The sequence below is a fragment of the Microtus ochrogaster genome, chromosome 18 (genome assembly GCF_000317375.1).
Source record: "Microtus ochrogaster isolate Prairie Vole_2 chromosome 18, MicOch1.0, whole genome shotgun sequence".
NCBI lineage: Eukaryota > Metazoa > Chordata > Mammalia > Rodentia > Cricetidae > Microtus > Microtus ochrogaster.
The window spans coordinates 15,668,166-15,690,404 of record NC_022020.1 but is presented as its reverse complement, the minus strand read 5'-3'; the positions used below and the strand labels follow the sequence as shown (position 1 = coordinate 15,690,404).

Below are 22,239 nucleotides of genomic sequence, written 5' to 3'. Positions count from 1 at the left end.
AAAAAAAAAAAAAATAGCTATGCTAATAAACCATTAGTCACCGTGACTAGATGCTTAAGAAAAATCTATCTCAGGCATGAAAGCTATATTGAAGTTAACAGTTTCAGGGATTCAGGCACATGGTTACTTGGCTTTGTTGTTCCTAAGCCTGTCCTTAGTGGGCAGAAGGTCATGAAGGGAAACGTGTGGGAGCAGAGATGTTTACGTCATGGTATCTAGAGAACAAAAGATAGTTACGGAGGATGGTTCGGGTGCCCTAGGTTGCATTAGGAGGAAATTAGACAGCCAACCCATAAGATCTACCTTAAGCTCTTTCATTCATTGTTTATCAGTGCTGATCAATAAATAATAATTTTTCTGTGGTAACTATTTTGTTTTATTCAACTTACTAAATTTGTCATATGTAAGAAGACCTTGATACAGAAAGAAAAATCAAGTTTACTTTTTTGGTTTATATCAACATTATTACAAGTTAAAAGAACTATCCATTAAAGTTTACGGGATCACCAGTAGGCATATAACTGAAGGCAGTGGCTTCCATCTTCCTACATCTATCAGTAGCATTTGATTGAGTAGCGAAGGTTTGGGCTCCCCAAGTGCTACCTTCATCCACCCTGACTGTTGGTCCCACTCTCATACTGACCCCAGGCGAGCATCTGTAGCTGCTGTTAGTTGCTGATCACAATAACTGTGCCTTTCTTAGATGGTGTCATTTTGCAGTCTATCTTCCAACTCTTACATTTTACCTACTAATACATATTTATACCTTCTCTACTATAAATTATTTTAAATATATAGTCCTACGTAAATCATTTTTTCAAAGGATTAGTGTTTTCATTAGGGTGTTTGCAGAGCCATTTTCACTTTATTGTTATTTTTATTTCATTTTTGTAGACAGTAGATTACAAACTGACGTATTGGAATTATTATTTTTGGATTCACTCTAACGTCCATAAATGTACTAATTGTTTTTCTTACCATGCTAATGTGATGTGTATCTTTGTCCCAAAGAGACAAATCTGAAGAATTTATTTGCTGGTCATTATTACTGTGTGCAATGGCAATTGCACTTAGATCACCTGATGCTTTCTCTTATAGCTAAACTTGACTAGCCTTTTTCTAGAATGTAGGAATTATGAATTAAGGAAACAAGGTGAGGTAATATATATCCTACTGAGCTTATTTGGCTGTTTGTGTCTGTATTTGTTCATCTTTCAGAAGTGAGAAAAGTTAAGATCTGTTTATTGGTTGTCTTTTCCATTTTGTCTTTTCCAAGCAGAGACTCTTCTTTGATTTGGATCCTGAGTACTAGACTTGTCCACTCTATGTTGTCAGGGCCACGTTAGGGACTTAGCGATGATATCTAATCAGCAGTAGTTCAGTCTTTTTTTAAGCTTTGTAAGGGTTGGGGCCTGTATATTGCCTACAGTGCGGGTAGCTAGGCAGTGTTGTGTGTTCATTGAGGCACTGCTCTAGTAAACACTTCCCAATTGTAGTCTCCATCCACCTGGATCATGGATGTAGCATACCTTTCCTCCCAGAACCATCCCTTCTCCGACAAAAAGTTAAAAATGAGACATTCATACACAGTAAACCCCGAATACAACATAACTTTATGACTATGATTTGTTTTGCTATTGCTTTAAATTTGTTTTATCTTTTCTCAGAATAAATGATACTGAAAATGTGACTCCATTTCTTTAAATTTTTTTTCTTATGTGGAATACAAATTTAAATAAGATTGATTTTTAGTTTAAATATTTGGGAAGTTTAATTTATGAATAATAATTGTCTTTGAAAAGAGAAAAATACTGAACAATTCTTGCTGGCACTTTGTTAAAGAAATGAGGGATAGAGTAAGACCCTGGTACCCAAACCAATAGAAGCCATTCAGATCCAGATGCAACAGCTCTGTTGTTGTCCACAGTGTTATACTCTGCTTCGAAAGCCAGATGTCTTTGGTGTGTTATGTAGTCAACATGCAGTGAGGTTACACTGTAAGAGTGATTCAATAATTATTTGTATATGAAATAACCATTTTCCTTCCTTCCAACTCTTCTGTACACATATGTAAGTGGCTGAAAAACGAGGTATGTTTTATAAAAGTTCAGTACTCAAAAGAGTTAAAATTGGCTAAGATCATAAAGCTCAGGTTGGAAAATGACTGACTATTGTAATATACTAAAACATTCAGAATTTGATGTTAAAGGCTGAACTTTGATTACCAAAAACAGTTTAATCAAAGCTGAGTCAGCTTTTGGGTGTGAAAGTACTAAGATACGCCTTTACAAAGATAAAGATGTGAAGACATTTTATTCTGCATAGTGAAATGGCTTGTTATATCACAACTGATACCAGGTAAATATTACTGACCCTTGTTTGAGAATTAAGATTTGTTCTATACACAGAGTAGTATATGTAGGGATGAATCAAGAGGCTTCTTAGAAGAAATATTTCTGCCTAACTATCTCAGTTGGCATCTCTATGACTTCAGTGGCATGACTTCAGTAAAAAGACGAATAATATCCTTGTTTTCAATAAATCTCAAGTATTTACAGGTCGTACAAGAACTAGAAGGAAAATACAAATGGGGAAATGGGGTGTATTTTATAAGCATTGTTATCATGGGCCACAGTAATATAATATGTTGGTTTTCTATATCTTTTGTTGGCTTCTGTAACTTTAGCCAAATGATAAGGTGATAATCATATATTTCGTCAACTCAATGAAGACTCAGTTTGTCTTATTTAGGAACACCAATTCATCAATTGAAGATCTCAGAGTGTATTACAAAAGATGAGAAAGTCCAAGAAAAGCCTGCTAGGTGCATCCAGACTTTTGACATTGTGACATGATGTCATCTATGGAATTCATGCCTAAGAGCTGTATAATCAAGCTACAGGAACATTTTTTTTCTTTTTTAAAATCTCATAATATTTTAAGAAAATTGGCAGTTTTGTATTGTCCTGCATTCATAACTATTCTGGAATGCATGCAGTCTGTTGACTAGACATGCCTTGTAGTTTTGCATTGGGGCAGTTTTGATGAACCAAGGAAATTATAGATGAATTAAGTGCGATTACTATTGGAAGAGGATAGGCCTATGCCTCCTACTTAGGTTTCCTGCTTACAGTGGTAAGAAGTGAGAATGAGGATTATACTAGGAAGAAGGAAGGATGACTAAGTATGCTGTATACTCTAAGTAAGTCTTCTTCCACCACCTCCACACGGGGGTGGACAGAAGTCTCAGTCTAGCTGAGGGGTTCACTTGTGTTGTGAAAAGTCTGGAAAAGGAAGCATACTCTCTCAAACACAGACAGCTAGTTTCCTTCCTCTACAGATGTGTGTGAGGATTTTCGCCTATTGGAAAGGGTTTATACTGTCAATTCTCAACTGAGATTCTACCAGAAACTACAAATGAAAGTAATCTTAGTATTTGCTTTCATGTTATCACTGTAAATCAAAGGTACAATATGCTTAGGAGTAAACACAGGGATTATATAGATGTGACCTGGTGGTCTCTATGTCATAAGTAATGCTTATTTATCAGTTCTGTGGATGCCCTATGTCATATGTATACACTAACATGGGGTTCCCCAGGTATGCACCCTTTGTGCCTTTTCAGAGAGGAAAAAAATGGGAAGAAAAAGAGGTATCTTCCCTCCCTCCCAAGAGAGGTATTTTTCACCTAAGAAGTTCCAAACACAGTAGACTGAGTACATTCAATTTTAGAGAGCCGCTAGGTGAATTTGTGTTTGCTTTCTACAGTACTTCTATTAGGCTTAATGTTGTAAAAGTGTTGTTTTCTGAAACACAGTGTCAGCATTTTGCCAAGCTCTTTAAGTTCTTTTCTGATATGAGGCAAGATAGAGTAAAATGTTTTAATACATCGCTGTGTTTTTTTTTAATTCTAGATCTGCAAGGTTTTCCTAAACTTTATTTTATATGTATGGTGTGTTTGTTTATTTATCTGTTTACCACGTGTACCTGGTATCTGCAGAGGCTATAATAGGATATTAAGTCTCCTGGGAATGGAGTTCTATATAGTTGTGGGTGGTGTGGGTACTAGGGATTAGACGTAGGTTTGCTGGAAGAACAGCAAGTGCTTTTAAATTCTGAGTCATCTGTCTCTTCAGCATTTACACTGATTTTTATAGATGTTATTAAAACTTAAGTGTACAATTTGAAACATCAAAAGCAAACCATTCTATTATAAATAAAAGAAAATAACAGCTAGAGAAATGTCTCACCAGTTAAAAGCTCTTGTTCTTACAGAGGATTCTAGTTCAGTTTACTCCATTTTCGAGGGATCGTATATGGAGGACAAACACTGATTTATATAACAAGTCTAAAGCAAGAATTAAGAATCTCAAAAACAGTAAATTTGAGGTAAAGAAATGTAAATAAGTGTAAACATTTAGGCAAGTAAGAACCATAAATTATTTATATCAGAAACCTAAAATTTTAATTGGGCTTCAAATCAAATTTGGTTCTTTTGTGTTACTGATTTATGGACATTGTAACAGTTGCTAAAAAGGGTCATAGAAAATGCCTTATCAGAAAACTAGCCATAACTCAGGATTAAAAGTGTTCTGTAGTTATGGTAACTGGTAAAATTCATTGTAAACTTGCTTCCCTAAGGATATTTTTCATATCTACTGTTTGTTTTATTTTTCATGCTTCAGTACTAATGAGTAAAGCACCCTGTCTGCTTCACAGGTGGCGGCCTCAGTGGGCAGTGCTGAGACCCAGCCACTACTGCCCTCAACACTTCCGTCTGAGACTGCACTTGACCAGTTTGTGACTCCAGGTATTTTGTGTGTGTGTGTGTGTGTGTGTGTGTGTGTGTGTGTGTTAACATTAGGAATCTATTAGGCATAGGAAATTTAATACATGTGAACTTGGAACTTGTAGTACATCATTATTTGAGGGTGAAACTGTGAGCCGTGTGACCTACATTTACTTCCTCATGAATTTTTCATGGGAAATCTGTTAGCTCCCTTAACCTGGACAGGTGCTGTTCTCCTGGATGTCCTATACTTGCTGTGCATTTCCTTGTACCATGTCCACTTGAGCTCCATGGGTTAAGTTTTTTGAGCATCTTTCATTTTTGCCTTTGAAGAGCATTGAGCAGAATTTCCTCTCTTTCTTTGGAGATAGCCAAACAGTTCTTTCCATCGTCCGAGAATCATCCACACAGAGTGTTCTCTGAATGCCCCACATGTGCCAGAAGGCCTTTGCTTGTATTTTCTTTATTGGTTCTTGGAAAATTTTGAGTTTTGTATGTCTTGAGCATATCCACTCCCATTCTCCCAGCTCTTCCCAGACCTACCCTCTCTTCTCTATCCCCATTTTTGAGACAAGATCTGATTGTATAGCCAGACTATCTTAAAGTTCTTCCTTTATAGACCAGTCTGGCCTTGAACTCAGAGATCTATCTGTCTACCTCTGCTTCCCCGGTGTCATGAAACTTTTTCAAGACAAAATGTGCTTTTCAAATATGTTTGGATTTTTTTCTTCCACTAGAGCACGGTCAATTTAACAGTGGCTACATTCTTAGAGAAAACTATCTCTCTATCAGCAGCTAACAACTGCCCTTTGCTCTCAGGCTGTGGGTGGGATTGTGTGCCCAAGTCTTCCCTCCTGTGTTTTGAGACAGAGTTTCTTCCTTAGTTTGAAGCTCACTACAGGGCCTGTGATCTGCCTCCCTCTGACCGCTCATCACTGCGGGTGCGGATGTTTGCTGCCATACACAGCATTTTCAGGGGTCACGAGCATCTGAACTCAAGGTCCCATGGTTCTTAGCAAGTACTTCACCTATTGATTTATTGCCTGAGCCCACTCAAGGTATTATTTTCTTTTAGGAAGATATTCGACTTTCTTAGGAGATAGAAAGAGATGTGGATAGAGAAGGGAGAAAGGAAAAGAGGGAAAAGTCCAGACAATTTTTAAACTAAATATTTGGAGAACAAATTACTAATTAAACAAATCACAGACAATTTAGGATAATCTAGAATAAATAATCAGAAGTAAGGTGGGAGGTTAACCACAGCACTCCAGAGGCAGAGAGAGGCGAATCTCTGTGCGTTCGAAGCCAGCCTGCTCTACAAATTGAGTTCCAGGACAGGCCCCAAAAGCCACAGAGAAACCCTGTCTCGAAAATCCAAAAAACAAAATAAAATAAAACAGAAGCCAACAAAACAAAGGTGGTGAAGTAACAAAGGAAAATTTGACTGTAGAAAAGTCTGATCCGCTAGAGTTGTGGCTCAGCAGACAAGAGTGTGACTTACTGGTCTGCAGAGGGACCAAGTTAGGCTTCCAACTCATACGTGGAGCTGCTTATTGCTACCTGCAATTCCAGCTCCCACAGGGCACCTGCACTCAGGTGAACCCCCACATTTACATACTTGAAGAAATAAATCGTTTAAAGAAACCGTTCATTGTGTAGAATAACTTCTGATCGCCATATGGCTCCTTACCAGTTGAGCAGTGTTGAGTACTTGAGTCAATAAGTACTAAATATTCATTCTATTTTTTCCCCTCTTTTTGGAAAAGCTTAATGATGGGTGACTAGAGTGAAGAGGCTATAGTTGAGATACATCTTGTAAGACTGTCACTTGAAACAGATCTCTGGGTCTTTATGTTCTAGAGATTCACATAAGCAACATATAGTATATTTTTACTTTACTTGAAGCTGGATGTGATACCCAGGACCATTTTCATACTAGGCACAAACTAAATCCTCAGCCCCCTGCAATGTTAATTTTACAAATGCCAGTGTTTTTCATTCTTTGTATTTGGGACACAACCATCTCTGATTTAAGTTGTATTTACATTGAAGTTTGCAACTGATCTTTTAATTAGAGAGAATGTATTGACATCATTTGGTAGCATTAAATTTCTGACCCAAATGAAATAATACTTTTCTGAAAAGGAGTTAAGTGTGAATATTGATGTATATAAAATATGTTGCAGCAGGCCTCTTGTTGGTTCCTGGGCTGCTCAGCCCCGAAATATCACACAGAAACTGTATTATTTGCAATACTGTTTGGCCAATAGCTTAAGCATACTTCTGGCTAACTCTTACATCTTACTTTAACCCATCTCCATTAATCTGTGCATTACTGCCAGGTTTTGGCCTACCAGCAAAGTTTCAGCATGTCTTGTCTCTGGCAGAGGCTCCATGGCTTCTCTCTAACTCCACCTCCTTTCTCTCAGCATTTAGTTTAGTTTTCCCCACCTAGCTCTGTTCCCTTATAGCTCTGCTATAGGCCCCAAGGAGTTCCTTTGTTAACCAGTGATATTCAAAGCATACAGATGGGAATCCCACATCAAAAATATTCTTAGAAAAATGTTTGCTTCATTGAATTTGTATTACAATATTTGTTCCAATAATTTTATGAACAGGGTTCCACCTTGGTTTCCAGTAATTTATGTTAGTAAATAAAAGGGCTTAATAATAGAAAATACTTAATTGAACATCTATCTTGTATGCTTACAAATATTTTAGCAGTTAATGATAAGTACAAAAAAATTCACTAAAATAACAAAAGTACACAGAAATTAATAGACTTTATATATGCCTATGAACAATGAGTACAGTGTTGACAAGGCCACCTGTAGTGTAACAGTGTAACAGGAGGTAAAGATGCAGGAGCAGACTATCAAAAATTACAAAATGTTGGGAGCAGTGAGACCCCAGATCCTGAATTTCTTGTAAACAACTTGTTTTCCCCTGATCTGAGTGCCTACAGCTGCTCTGAGCACGAGACCTTCAGGAATTCCTGATGGCAGGAGAGTGGTTTCTGGTGGGTTTGGCTGGGGCGTGGCTATCTCTATATGCCCCTGAACACAATAAAGGGGCATTCTTAGGGCTTTTGGTACCAGTGTTTGAAGGTCTGTGTGTCGGTCTGTCTCTGCGTCTGTATTCTCAACCTCCAGCCTCTTGCCCGAAGCTCGCGAACTGGGTTGTAGCAGACAGAGTGCAGACATGGGGGTGCGCTGCGTGGTAACAAAATATATTCAGATTTTTATGTATCTTAATTATTGAGTGTGTGTATGTGTGTGTGGGGGGGGGAAGGAGGGTACACACGAGTACCACACTGTGCATGTGGAAGTCAGAGGACAGCTTGTGAATTTAAGGGATTGAATTTAGGTTCTTAGGCTTGGCAGGAGCTGCCTATACCTGCTGAGCCATCTCACCAGCTGCTGCATCATTTATAGAAGAAAACTTTAAAACATTCTCCAAACCTATGAAAATAGATGTGAACAAATATAAAAAAAATCTATTATATTAGATAGGATAACTTGACATCAAAAAGTTATCAAGTGTCAATTCTCTATAAGGTAATATATAAATTACTGTCCAGTCAAAATGCCACCACATTTGTTTGTGGTAAATAAGTTTCTATTAACAATTAAAACAAAACAAAAATGAGTGTACAAAAGTTGCCAGGAAAATGGTCTAAAAGGTGACAAGTGCTACAGAGATGTTATCATATATGGAGAACTGTAATTGAATCTGTTTTTATTACCAGCAGTGGAAAGACAAACAGAACTGAGGATGTATCCATGAAGATTAAAGTGGTGACTCAGATCTTTGGATAAGCTATGGATCTTTTGATAATAGTGGTGAAAACTAGCTAGCCGTTTGACACAAGAGCATTCTTATATACAATTATCTGGGTTTCAAAGTGAAAAGTGAGCTTCTGCAAATACTGCCTATAAAAGTACTAGAAAGCTTTCTAATTTTGCTTCTTCAAATATCAGTAAAAAATGACACATTTTACATTTAATAATAATAGTTAAAAAGATAACTTCTATGACAGAAATTGCCATAAAGTGAAGAGACACAACCAACATAACTATTTGTAACATGGCTATGTTGTAAGCATGTAAAATATTCTCAGTTTTTCAGAAGGAAGAGAACTAACTCCATATAAAAATGAACAGAAACACTAGGTAGACACATACAAAAAATATGAGGAATCCATATTACTGAATAAGTACAAATTAATGCTACACTGTGACCCTCTTTCTTAGCTGTTAAATTAAATTGCCAACTATTAAAATGCATTGGCTGTGCATCCTCTTGGCCAGGCTATGGAAAACAATATAAATTTTAAGAGGCAATGCAATTAGTATAACATTTTTGGAGGGAACTTGACAATATCTCATGAATCTATAAATTTATTTATCTTACAAATAGGAATTTCTAAAAGTATTAAAATACATATGTACATGATTATTTAATGCAATATTGTTTGCAATTAGAAAAAATATCAGATACCTAGATTCCCATAAGCAGGGGCTGGCTTCAGATTAATATTCATGTAATGAACTATTCTGCTTTTTTAAAAATGAGGTATCTTAAAATTGGTATACAATAAATTGTTGTCCCTCCCTCCCCAAATATTGGTAAGTAACAAAAGCATCCACTGGGTTAGGGAGATGGTTCAGTGGACAAAGTGCTTGCTGTGCAGTCCTCTCGCTCCCTTGCGAATATTGGCTGTGGCAACATGTGCTTTTCATGCTAGTGCGGGGACAGAAACGGGTGGGTAAGCTGGGGTTCAGGGAGCAGCCAGTCTGGTTACATTGTTGAAGTTCAGGTTCAGAGACAGAGAGAGAGACAGAGAGAGACAGAGGCAGAGAGAGAGAGAGAGAGACAGAGAGACACACAGAGAGAGAAAGAGAGAGAGAGAATATGAACATATAAAGCGGAACACCCAATTTTGTTTTTGACCTCCACATGTGTATACTTGGGCATTCTCACACATACATCACACAAAAACCACTAAAAATATATACTCAAAGTATATAGTATTTATAGAACTCTACTTTTTTGACAGTCAGCTCAGTGTTTTAAGAGTTCTGGTTGCTCTTCCACAGGACCTGGATTTGATTTCCAGCACCCAAGTAGCAGTTCACTATCATCTGTAACTCAAGTTCCATGGGTTCTGGTGCCCTCCTCTGGCATCTGCAGACAGCAGGCATGCATACTGTGCACAAGTATAGACGTAGAGGAACAAACATGTACCTGCAAGCAATAAAATAATAAAAGGGAAATTAAAAAATACATGTATATCCTCATTTGTAATAAAATTAGGCAGGAAGTTTATCAGTGTGACTGGTTTGTTATGGAGGAAGTACATGAGGGTAAGTACAAGGTAAAAGGGACTCTATAGTAGACGTAGGCACTCTCTTGCATATACTTCTTAGCTTAGTTAGGCTTAATAACCATATTTTATGTTTTGTATGCTACAAAGAGAAAGAAAAGGAAACTTAAACTGACAAAACAAGAAACTAATGTGGGATACAAACAAGTTGGTCTCGCCTTTCATAGACTTTCACCCTCAGACTTAATGGCAAAGAAAACTGTGGCAACCCTTCAAGTCATGATGCTAGGTTACCTTTTGCAAATAGCATTCTTAAACTTAAGACTGAGCAAATGAGCAGATAGACAATGGACAATGAAAGGGGTTTTTCTGTGGTGTATGTAAATGAAATATTAAATGACTAAAGGTGTTAAATGGATCCTGTAAAGTGTTTGGAAGTTGGGAACATTCTGGTACCTAGAATCTCAGCGGGGAGAAAACGATTTTATTCTAATTTTGGCTCTTGCACGTTGGGTGCTTCTGTGTGTGCACATGCACACTCGGGGGTTGAGGGTTGGGAATAGAAGCAATCTCCCTAGCCTCAAGGTTAAACTTTACCATGCAGTTATGAGAATTAACCAGTCATCCACCTCTATATCTTTACAAACTTTCCTGTGTTATGAGGAGTTAAATTTTATTAATAACCACCAGGTAAATTGAATAGTTTTTACACTTTTTTTTTGAATAACAGGTCAGTGTGAACCCAGACCAGTGCGCCCCTGTGACTCCTCGCTCTCTGCTCCCCTGCACAAGCAGTATACGTTTGTTACTCCATCTCTTCTGTCGGCAATCTGCAGCCTTCTAGACAACCTCTTGGCAGTTATTCCAAGGGATGCTGCAAATGCCTTTCAACAAGCCCATCTCATAGAGTTTCTTTGTAGGTAAGAGATAAATGGGAATAGAGATGAATAAACACGGGACCGTATGTGCTTGGCAGTATATTCTCTTTTGTTCTTATATCAAGTAAGTTCCAGGCTTTTGTTCTGCTACAGTTGTCTTCACAGTTGCTGTTGTTATATCCTCCCTCTGTTCTATTAATAAACTTGTATTGGCTTCTTAACTTGATTGCTTAGATCAAAACTATTTTTTTTAATTAAAAAAATTGAAGTGGTTCTAAATCTTATAGCACAGACAAGGGATGTAGTATAATCTCCTTTGCTATTTTTCACTGGATGTGAAGGAGTTTGAAGATTCCTATCTCTAGCACTCATATCAGAATTATGTTCCCAGGTTGAAAATACTGCTGAATTTCATTTGGATGTATTTTGTTATGGGAAACTAAACTAATCAGAAGCATTTTGGTGGAATTTAAGGAAATAGTGACTTGATTCGTTGAATTTTTCATTTTCCTAATATTAATGAATGTCTGATGATGTTTTTATTATGTTCAGGCTTATCTAAGTTTTTAGTTCATTCCTTGCACTGTGTTGTAGTATTGAACATGCTTTATCCTCTAGAGGGTTGTAGCTGGCCTCTGCTGAAAGGGATGAGTGTGAGGAAAGTCAGTATCCGAATACTTGCATTTAGTGAGTGTGACTTCTCCCCTCCTAACATCCGGCTACTCTAGCCCATCTTGTCCACCTTCTTTATCCACGTGCATATGTCCATTTCTCTTCAGTTCTCTCCTTTTACTCTAGAGCAGTGCTGTTAGAAATGTCTGTCTTCTTTTTATTAAATCATGCTACCTTCTCTTTTTCTGAGATGTGAAGAAACAACTGGAAAAATAATTCTTTGTGTCTGCCCTAGGTTTTCTGTTGCTATGATGAAACATTGATCAAAAGCAACTCAGAGGAGAAAAGGGCTTATGATTGGGTTTAGAAGTTGCAGGTCGTCATTATCGTCATTATTGAGAGCAGCTGAGCTAAGCTGAGCAGGCACCTGGTGCCTTACACCGTCAGGTCCACTTGCCCAGGGCTAGTGCCTCCCACAGTGGGCTAGGCCCACTCACGTCCATTAGCAGTCGAGCTCACCCTCTGCAGCTGCTTACAGGACAGCACGATGGATGCAGTCCCTCTAGTCTGGTTTCCTGTTGACTACTGATACTGACTACGGCCGTTTCACTTTGTAAAATTTTCTGTTTTTCACACTTGCTTAGCACAATATTTTCCTGTTTTCTTAAATACTTTGGGAAACCTTAAATATTTTGTTTACTTGTAAATGTCCTTCCTTTTTATTTATATTCAGGTTTATATTGAAACTTCACATTGTGATGTTTTGTCTTTAATAAGAAGCATAGTAACTATCTATCTATGGGGTATTCCTTATCCTTGACAGTACTGTGGATGCCTCTGTCATAGAGATGTGTGTCCAGGAACTCAAGACCCCGCTGGCTTTATCATCTGCTGTTGAACATATTCAAGCTCAGGTAAGTACCTTGGATCAACCTGTCTTCTGTATCATGGATTTCTTTGCCTTGTGGGCCAAACAGCAAATTCTAAGGAGAGCCAACGTTAAGAAAAGGATGGGAATCTCTCAGTATATGCGTGATACTAGATAGTTTTTGAGGTTACTTAAAATTTTAATAGAGAAACTGGGGGAGGAAAGAACAGTGGGCACTTTTCCTAACTCCATCATTAATGAATTATAAATGATTAGTAATGTTTCTTGGAGCACTACTGTATAAAGGGGCACTGGTATAGACCACTTACTCCTACTATTTTAGGCTATCTCTGGTATCTGTTATTTTCACCTAGGTTGAAGTTGTTAGACTAACATGCTCCCTGCCCCTCCCTCCACCTCACAAGACAGGGTTTCTCTGTGTTGTCCTGGCTGTCTTGGACTCACTCTATAGACCAGGCTGGCCTCAAACTCAAATAGATCTACCTACCTCTGCCTTTTGAGTGCTGGGATTAAAGGCGTGCATCACTACAGTCTAGCTAAACCTCCCAGCACATGGGAGGCAGAGGTAGGTGGATCTATGTGAGTTGGAGATGAGCATGATCTACTGTGACTTCCAGCATAGCCAGCGCTACGTAGCAAGACCTTATTCTCAACAAAACAAACAAAAAACTGAAAGCCTATTTTCACAAGGTGACAAAAATAAATTTTATTTTTTTATTCACAGCTATTCACTAAATTTCGGGTTCTTGCCTAAGTTCTTTATGTAAAATATGTTTAACAATTTCCAATATAGTTGCTACTGCTAGAATTTTTATTTAAAGACCAAAATATAACATGCCATTTGTTTCGTGTGGGTGAGGGGTGAGAAGTGGAAACTGAAGTGTCTTTTGTGTTGCACTCTGAACACAGAAAGCCTCTAGAGTGTCTTGGAAATATTCTGCATGCCATTTTTGAGGCACATGGTTTTTTTTAGTATAGTATTTTTATTGAATTAGCTTATTCATAAGATACATGTTCTCTTTACTCTTTTGTTTGTACAATTGAAAAGTCTTAACTGAATGCCTTCTCTGGTTTAAAATTTCTCTTAAGTCATTAAAAATTTTTCTCTTTATATTAGGAAAATACATAACAAACGCATGTATATTTAAGGATAACAAGCATTCAGAAGAAAAGATAAAGCAAGGGACAGCACCAGATATTGAGGCAGAGGCCTGTACTTAGTGTCCAGGGAAAATCTTCCCAATCATATGTGTGACCTGACATGATAAAAACAGTTCTATAGGCAGAACAAGGCCTCTGGCACCAGAGTCTGGCTGGTCTGTCCAAAAAGCAGCAAACAATCCAGAATTGCTGAAGCTGGATCTGTGAGGGGAAAATGAGACTAGAAAGCACAGTCAGCAATGAGGCAGGACCTGGCCTGTAGTTGTGTCCATGGTACAGTTTAGTACCATGATAGCAGAAACAAACATTGATGGGTCCTTGTATGAGTAAATATATGCACAAGAAACCACAGGCGCAATTGTCAGTGCTGTAATGGTACAAAGGAAATGGTGGAAGTTGAGGAATCTCCCACAAGTACTGAGCAGAGCAAGGAGAGTTGGCATGTTGGTTCCAGAGGACACTCTGATCTGATCTACTTTGCTGCCCGCCTTGTATGGATTAATGTCTGTACATTGTTGTTTGTACAGGAATCCAGGAAACTCTCTAACATTTACCAGATTCTATTCTAGTTGCTGCTGTTGATACAAAGCAAATATCTGTGCCCATAAGGAATCTAGGAGCAAGAGACAGATAGGAGCACATACAGAATGTGAAGTTTGGGACCAGATAGTAACAAATGGTATGAAAAAAAGGGTGACATTCGTTGGACAAAGGGGTGCTACACAAGAGGAGTAGTTGGTACACAATGGTCAAAATAAAGTAAAATAAAATAGAGCAAGAGACCTGGGCTAAAGGGAAAACAGCTATGGACGTCTGAGGCAGAGCCAGGTACAGAAAGCTGATAGTGAGGTGACAGTGTTGGAGTGTGTGATTGGTAGGTTTTGTTGTTGCATTGTTTGTTTCTAAGAATATTATAAATAGGAAAAGATAGTATATTAGCTATATTAATATTTAATCTTAAATGGTTAATTTACAAAATAGTTAGGTTTTTCCTCTCATGTTTCTCACTGGCTTATTTATAATAATATTTCCAGTACCCAGAGATTAGACTTGCTGTAACTTTAATACGGCAGAAGATGAAGAGATCACAAACACTTCACAGAGCAGAATCTTGTGGTACTTGTCTGTAATCCCAACACTTGGGAAATAGAAGTAGGAAGATCAGAAGTTCAAGACCTCTCGAGTACATAGTGAGTGCTAGGCAAGCTCAGACAGACTGCGTTAGACCCTGTTTCCAACAATATAAAAGAACAACAAAAGTGTTACAGAAATAAGCAAATTAAATTTCAAAATTTGTAGAAGGAATTCCTGAAGGATAAAGGAACATGTACTTTTATATAATACAAAAGAAGCTAGCATATTCTATAAAGGAATTTCATACTCATGGAAGAAGTAAGAGAACTATTGTTTTTAAGTGTCTGAGGCTGTATACCTTGGGGACATGGACACCTCTACAAATGGAAACCAGTACCCAACTCCTATTACAGTCTCACAGCATCAAACTAAGATGAATGAAAAGACTGTGCTTTTGTACATAGAAACTGGCCTTGGGTAGCTCTATAAAATTCTCCTTTAAGGATGTACGCCTGCTGTTCTTTAACTGCTCTCTCTCAGAGGAAGTTTTGAAAGGGGATTTACCAGGTACTACTTACAGTATTAGCATTAGGAAAATTCCAGAAATAGTTCTATTGTTAATCATGGAAATTTAAATTTTTTCTCTCACATTTGAGAATATTGTTTTTATATTTATATGTATTTATAGCTATATATAACTAAAAGCAAAAATAAATTTTATTGATAACATTAGCTGGGCTATTAGAGTAGATGTATTTTCTTCTATTCTTATGCACTTTGAGTAATATTTTCTTAATCAGATTTTTCCTTACAAACTAGTTTACTTTGACTTTAAATATCCTCTATGCTTCTTCTCTGATATTGGTTCTACAAGTTACCTATTTTTAAAATATAAAGACTTTCTTTAAATGGAATACAGAAATTGGCTTTGAAAATATTGCTTTATTTACTTGTGGTATAATTGATAGTCCTAGTGTGACCATTACTGACCATGCTCCTAATATTGGAAGCTATGCTTTGCCTGCTGCATATTAAGTATATAGCACATAATTTATGCTGAGTGCTTTTTTGGTGCTTTATTGTGGATTTTATAAAGAAATGATTTCTTACAACACATAGAAAAGTAGACACCATGATGCAACTGAGATAGGCTTTTCATGAGATCTGCTTATTTATTATATTCTTTGTCTTTTTGCAAATAGGCTTCCTTTCTCTTGGAATTCCTATCCTCTTTGTCCCAGCTTTTGCAGTCCTGTCTGTTGGTAGATCCTAACCTTGTGACACAGGATGAGCTCTTGAAACCTCTTATCACTAATGTCATCCGAGTTCTCATTGTGTGTACCAAAGATGTATTAGGTAAGTTTTTTAATGTTCTAAAAATTAAAATGTAATCACATCATTTTTTCCTTCCCTTCAGCCCTTCCCATGTCTCTGTCTTCTACTGTCTCTCAAATTCATGATCTGTGTTTCTCCAGTTGTTACCTTCCCACCCCATATTCCCCCAACACACACGACCTGCTCAGTTCGTATGATTGGACTTAGCTGTATATGATTTCAGGATAGACCACTTGGTATTGGATAACCAATTTGGAGGTTCTTCCCGAGGAAGACTCTCCCACTCTCAGTATCCCTTACTTGACGTTAGTTCTTTGTCTGGGGTTGAGGCCCCGTGAGATTTTCCTACTCCATTCTAGCATGTCTGTTGGTCTTATCCTTCAGGTCTTGTTTAGGTAGTCATGTTGATGAGACTCCATGGCTGCAGCTTCTCTGACATTCTAGGAGATAAAATCTTAGAGTGAACTTTTTGTTCCTCCGACTTTTACAGTCTTTCTGCCCTGTTCTTCTGCAGTGATCCCTGAACCTTAGGGGAAGGTGTTGTGTGGTAGATAGATGTATTAGTTGGGACTGGACTCCACACAATCTCTGATTTTTATCAAGTGTGATTTTCTGTAATGATTTCTATCTGTTGCAAATGAGACTCCCCCACCCCCACCCCAGAGGGGTGAGACCTATACTTGTCTGTGAGTATAAGGCCAAATATCAGGATGTAGTTAGGGATTGTGCTGTTTTAGTAAATTGGCAATTGTAGCTTTTTCTACAAGATCCATGACTTCACTAGCCATGAATAGTTGGCTAGGGTTATAGTAGTAGGCATGATTTCCTTCTTGTGGAGGAAATTCAGTAGAGAGCTGTTGGTTACTACTAAGGTATAGGTGGCAGTACTGCCATGCTAATCATTGTTGTAGTTCATAGGCATCTTAACTAGTTAGGTTTATTGGTTGTTTCCCTACTTTGAAAGCTGGGATGGGACCTTCGGTTACCATGAAATGTGTCCTCAGGGAAGAGTCTTTCAGGTCAGATCCAGCTCTGGTCCTCTGGTTCCTGTGTCCAAAGTACATGGTATCTTCAGCAACAGGAACTTTAGCTAAGTTTTATTTTTACAGTTTAGATGAGAAGTGAACAATATTGAGGGAGCAAATCTTATTTTTCTCCAGATGAAACCATCTCCCCACCCCACTCCACCCCTGTTTTTTTTTTTTTTTTTGAGGTTTTGAAGGTGTGTTTTATAATTAGAACAATCTTAAGTAGCTCCAGAAACAACTTAGGGCAGATGAGTAGCTTAAAAAATGGACCAAAAATCTCCTCTGTCTGCTAGCTGAAACATATGCTACAGTCTGCAGTGAACTTTGAGTAATATTTTTATATTTTTGGCTAAGGCCAAATTACAGATACAGGTATAAGTTAGTTTAGCATATAAGATGAACATTTTCTAAGACCTTAAAATATTGAGACCTACATTTTGTTGAAAGCTAAATATAATGCTTAGTAGTAGGGAAATTTGAAACAAAGTATTGAATTTAATGAATAGCGTGGTGATTGTATGTGTCAAACCCTGAATTTTATAGACAGATATGTGTCTATATCAGTGATAGTTATCAAGTATATGGGATCATATATGACTATGTTTGGTTTTTAAATATAAATCATTTTTAATAATGTAACTGATCACTTTACTTGCCCTTCTGTTCATTCATTCACCCATTTCTCCCCATATTCCATAGATTTAAAGTTAGTGCCTAGTACAAACTAGGCAAGCAGTTTATCACTCAGTTACCTCTCCAACCTATTTTAAATTTTTTTATCTTGAGATAGTGACTTGGTAAGTTGTTCACTCCGGGGTTGACCTAGCTCTGTAGCACGGGCTGCCCTTGAACTTGAAATCATTTTGCTTCAGCCTCTCAGTTAATCTGGAATTACAGACATACACCATCAAACCTGACTTCAATTCATTCTTAGTTCGTCCTTTGAAGTCACACAATTTGCTTTGCCTTTGAGATGTGAAAGTGAAAGATGTCGTGATCCTGAGCAATTCCAGTCCTCAGCATCATTTATACCCATGTTAATAGAAATTCTCTTAATGGTAGCAATAATTTAATTAAGCTTGGTAGGTTAGACTGTAAGCTCAACAGTGATGAAATTGATTCTTGTGAGAAGGGGTGAGGTAAATATTACAATTATCTGTAGTCTAGCAGAGTCTACCTCATAAATTCTTTTTTTTTAGTACCTTTTCGTGTTGGGTTTTGTGGCCATTACATGACCAGTATTGATACTGAGTTCATGAAGATGGGGAAAAGTGTTGCAACATCAGTGCCACAAAACTGTGATGAAGATGTTGAGTCACTTGATCTGGTGTACCTGGCAAAGGTGGTGTGACTGCTCTTGTAAATATTTTTTTATTGTTCCTCCTATAAATTTTATTATAAAGAAGTATTTAAGCTTATTCCAGAAAGTACTGCAAGTCAGAATCGTTGGTGATATCAGAAGGTACATTTAGCAGCTAGGTTTTTTTCCTTGCATCTTGCAAAAGTGTAAATGTTTATTAAAAATTTATCTTAGGGAAAGCATTTTTAAATTGTTTTCTTAGAAACTAAGTTTTGAATGATTTTTATTAAACTTTGGCTATATTTCTAATATATACAGGTATGTTAGATATTTATAGTATTTCTTAATTCAAATATTTAATTCAATACCTTATACATAAACATATACAATTAAAATTTTCAGTAAGTATTGTAATAAAATTAAATGTTAATAACATTTTAAATTTATTTCCAATTTAAATATTTTATCATTCTTTAGCCTTTAATGAATAAAAAGAGTAGACTTTCATTATTTAAGGGTTACTACAAATAAGTGTATAGTACCTTAGTATATCAGTACACAGCATGTCTTTGGAATTAAATTTTTATGAGATTAGCAATGGGCAAGCATCTAAACTAGCGCTTAGAGAGTTTAGTGACAGGATGTTGAGGAGCACTGGGACAGGTTGTGACCCGAGTCCTTAAAATTGCTCTCTCAAGCGCCTCTCAAGGGTTGGTGCTGAGGAACGCCTGAACAATGTTTGCAGCTTACTTGAGTGAAGTTTGACGAAAGGTGACAGAACTGGAGAGAGTCCAGAGACAGCCACTGCTGTCCAACCTGCATTTACACAGACAGCGTCCTCGCTGTGGAAGGTTAACCTCTCTAGCATGGGGTCCACACAGGCAGCAGTGCTCAGCCCAGTGTGTAGTGTTTTCTTTGTAGGATAATTCTCTGCTTGGCTCTTCAAAGAAAGTTTTCTTTCTCTTCTGCCTTGACCTTAGCACATTGTGCTTTTCTTTTCATCTCTGCACAGAGCTGCTAGAGGGAATAGAGAAAATCAGAGGAAAGTTTGTTTCACAGAAGAAACCGTTCTCAGGTTTTACTGTGTCTACTGTGCAGTTCTGAAATTGTGCCTTATATTTACTGTTTCACACTTTCTGATTGTTGTTGAGCATATTTTAATGAACGGATGGCTTGTGACTGTAAAAGGGTAGAGGAACATACCTTTAAGAAGCAGTAGAAAAAAAGAAGTTAACTGTAGTAATTTGATAAATTTGTAGGCTAGTTTTTATGCCATCTTGACTCAGGGTAGACTCATATGGGAAGAGAAACCTTGACTGAGCGAATACCACCATCAGATTGGTCTATGGGCAGATCTATGGTGCACATTCTTGGTTGATGGTTGCTGTGGAGGCCCCAGCTCATTGTAGACATTCACGTACAGGCAGTCCTGGGCGCTGTAAGGAAGCAGGCTGAGCAAGCCTTGAGGATTAAACCAGTAAGCAGCACTCCTCCGTGTTCTCTGCATCAGTTCCTGCCTGTTTGGCTTCCTGTCCTGACTGTCCTTTGTGATGGCTGGTGATGTGTCACTGTTGGTTGAATTAAATCCATTCTTTCCCAAGTTGCTTCTGGTCATAGTGTTTTATCACAGTAACAGAAATTCTCACTGGGACGATAGTGATAATTGCCTTTCTTGAGTGCTGCAATGGGCCTTGGGACGGAATCCAGGGAGTGGGGTAGTTACACTGGCAGGGAGGTCATTCACCTGTTCTTACTGGTGTGGCCTGCACCTGCGCAGCTGGAGTCCCCCGGGGTGGGGGTGTTGAGGTAGGGGCGAGGTGTGGATGTGGTATGGGCCTTGGGAACTGAGTCTGGAGTCTGGGGCAGTTGAGCTGGCACGCAGGTCACTCTTGTAGTTAGTGTAGTCTGCCATTGGGCAATTACTGGTTTTCTTTATGAAGTGTATAATTCATGTGTGCAATAAAGTATTAGTGGTCAGTTGTGTATTTCTGAGGCGTTCTCTTGTTAATAACTAACCCTAACTTGTTAATAAGTGTTTCTGCCTAATTTTCCAGATGCACAGTTAGTGCTGGCTTTTCACATCACGTGGACACACTTATTCGACCTTCTGGCCACACTCCTGAGGAAAGCTGGTGCTGTTTCCCTTCCTCTTATTACCTCAGCTCTTGCCAAGCACTGGGAGGCAGTGATTGGTAAGAAGATCCTTGCATGATAGGGGTCTTTCATATAATAAAAATTGGTAAACTTTATTTCCAGTTAAATGTGTAAATTTTCCAAATAGTTATGGCATGGCCTAGGAAAGAATTACAGGGCACTTGAGAATTTGCAATACTCCGCATGAGCCTCCTTTTCTCCAAAATATAGATTTGAAAAATTGCAATAAATCTCAGTATGCCAAAAACCAAGTAAGAGCAGTCTGTGGTTTCATGAAAATGTGTGTTAACATACACATTTTAATATTTAAATTTTTTTTATTGATTGTATTGAGCTATACATTTTTCTCTGCTCCCCTCCTTTCCATTCCCCTCCTCTTCTACCCTCTCCCATGGTTCCCAAGCTCCCAGTTTACTCAGGAGATCTTGTCTTTTTCTACTTCCCATGTAGATTAGATCCATGTATGTCTCTCTTAGGGTCCTTATAACATACACATTTTTATAATGTTCATAAAACAATTAGAAAGATTTATTTTTGATCCCACAAAAGTTGTTCCTTTTTTTGCTATCTGCATTCTGTGTTAAAATGTACATACATGTAATCTCATACACAACAAAAGAAATTCTAAAATATTTTCTTTCTCAAGATATTTTTTATAGCATAGAAATATCAAAACTTAGGTTTTTTTTATATTTTGTTTCTCATTAAAATAAACAAGTGACTTTTTATGTAAGTAAACTTTGGTGTTTTTATAGTCTCATAAACTTTAACATAGCAAGATTTTACATAAATATTTATGTCTAACATTTTTAAAATGCATTTTTAGGAAACATATAAAATATAGGCTTCTGTATGGGCCACGTACATGCTAGACAAGTGCTGAACTATACCTCAGCCATACCTCCAAATTCTGGCTAACATTTTCTTAGTACTGAAATAAAATTCAGAACTTAAAAATTCTAGGAACTTTAAATATTAGCTCAAAATAGTCATCCACACATTGTCCCTATGTTTGTATACTGAAAAACACGTATAGTGAAAAATAAAATAGATTTCTCAACTCTCAATGTTGCCTTAATATTGACTTTAAAACTGTTTTTTTCTTGTATATATACTATTGATAATTTTAAAAATAAGAGTTATTTTATAATAGTTATTTTAGAATTAGTATTAACTAATTTAATAATTTTAATTATAGCATTAAAAATAAGAATGATATAAATGTAACTACTAAAACAAATCCGATTAATTCCCTCCATAAATTTGAAGACGTTTTCAAACATTTACGTCAGAAATCATTCTCCCTTTAGATGCATTGTGCATATGTGTCGGGTTGTCAGTCAGGTGCCCTGCCCTGAGTATTGCCACCCTCCAGTTCCTGTCTGTCCTCTTGGCGGAGGAAGAAAAGAGGCGTCTCCAGGACAAGGACAGAACAAATGCATGCCAGGCCCCAACAGTGGCTTTACTTCTTGATGGAACTCAGGAAGGTCTTAAAGCTTCAGAGCGACTTAATGAAGCAATTCTTCAGGTGTGTGAGTCCTTGATTTTTTTGGTTGTTTGTTTTCTGGACTTTTTTTATCTTTTTTTTTTTTATTTTCGAGACAGGGTTTCTCTGTAGCTTTCGATTCCTGTCTTGGAACTAGCTCTTGTAGACCAGGCTGGCCTCGAACTCACAGAGATCCGCCTGCCTCTG

General features: G+C 37.5%; 1 protein-coding gene across 2 annotated transcripts in view; it reads left to right on the top strand.

Moving 5' to 3' along the window:
- Rttn (rotatin) overlaps positions 1–22,239 on the top strand; it is a 135,438-nt gene that overhangs the window by 90,692 nt on the left and 22,507 nt on the right. For both annotated transcript variants that reach the window (XM_005355846.3, XM_026783587.1), the window contains exons 35-40: positions 4,720–4,810; positions 10,846–11,035; positions 12,429–12,519; positions 15,932–16,085; positions 20,447–20,584; positions 21,857–22,074. In XM_005355846.3, coding sequence (XP_005355903.1) covers positions 4,720–4,810; positions 10,846–11,035; positions 12,429–12,519; positions 15,932–16,085; positions 20,447–20,584; positions 21,857–22,074 — 882 coding nt within the window. The remainder of the gene's footprint in view (positions 1–4,719; positions 4,811–10,845; positions 11,036–12,428; positions 12,520–15,931; positions 16,086–20,446; positions 20,585–21,856; positions 22,075–22,239) is intronic.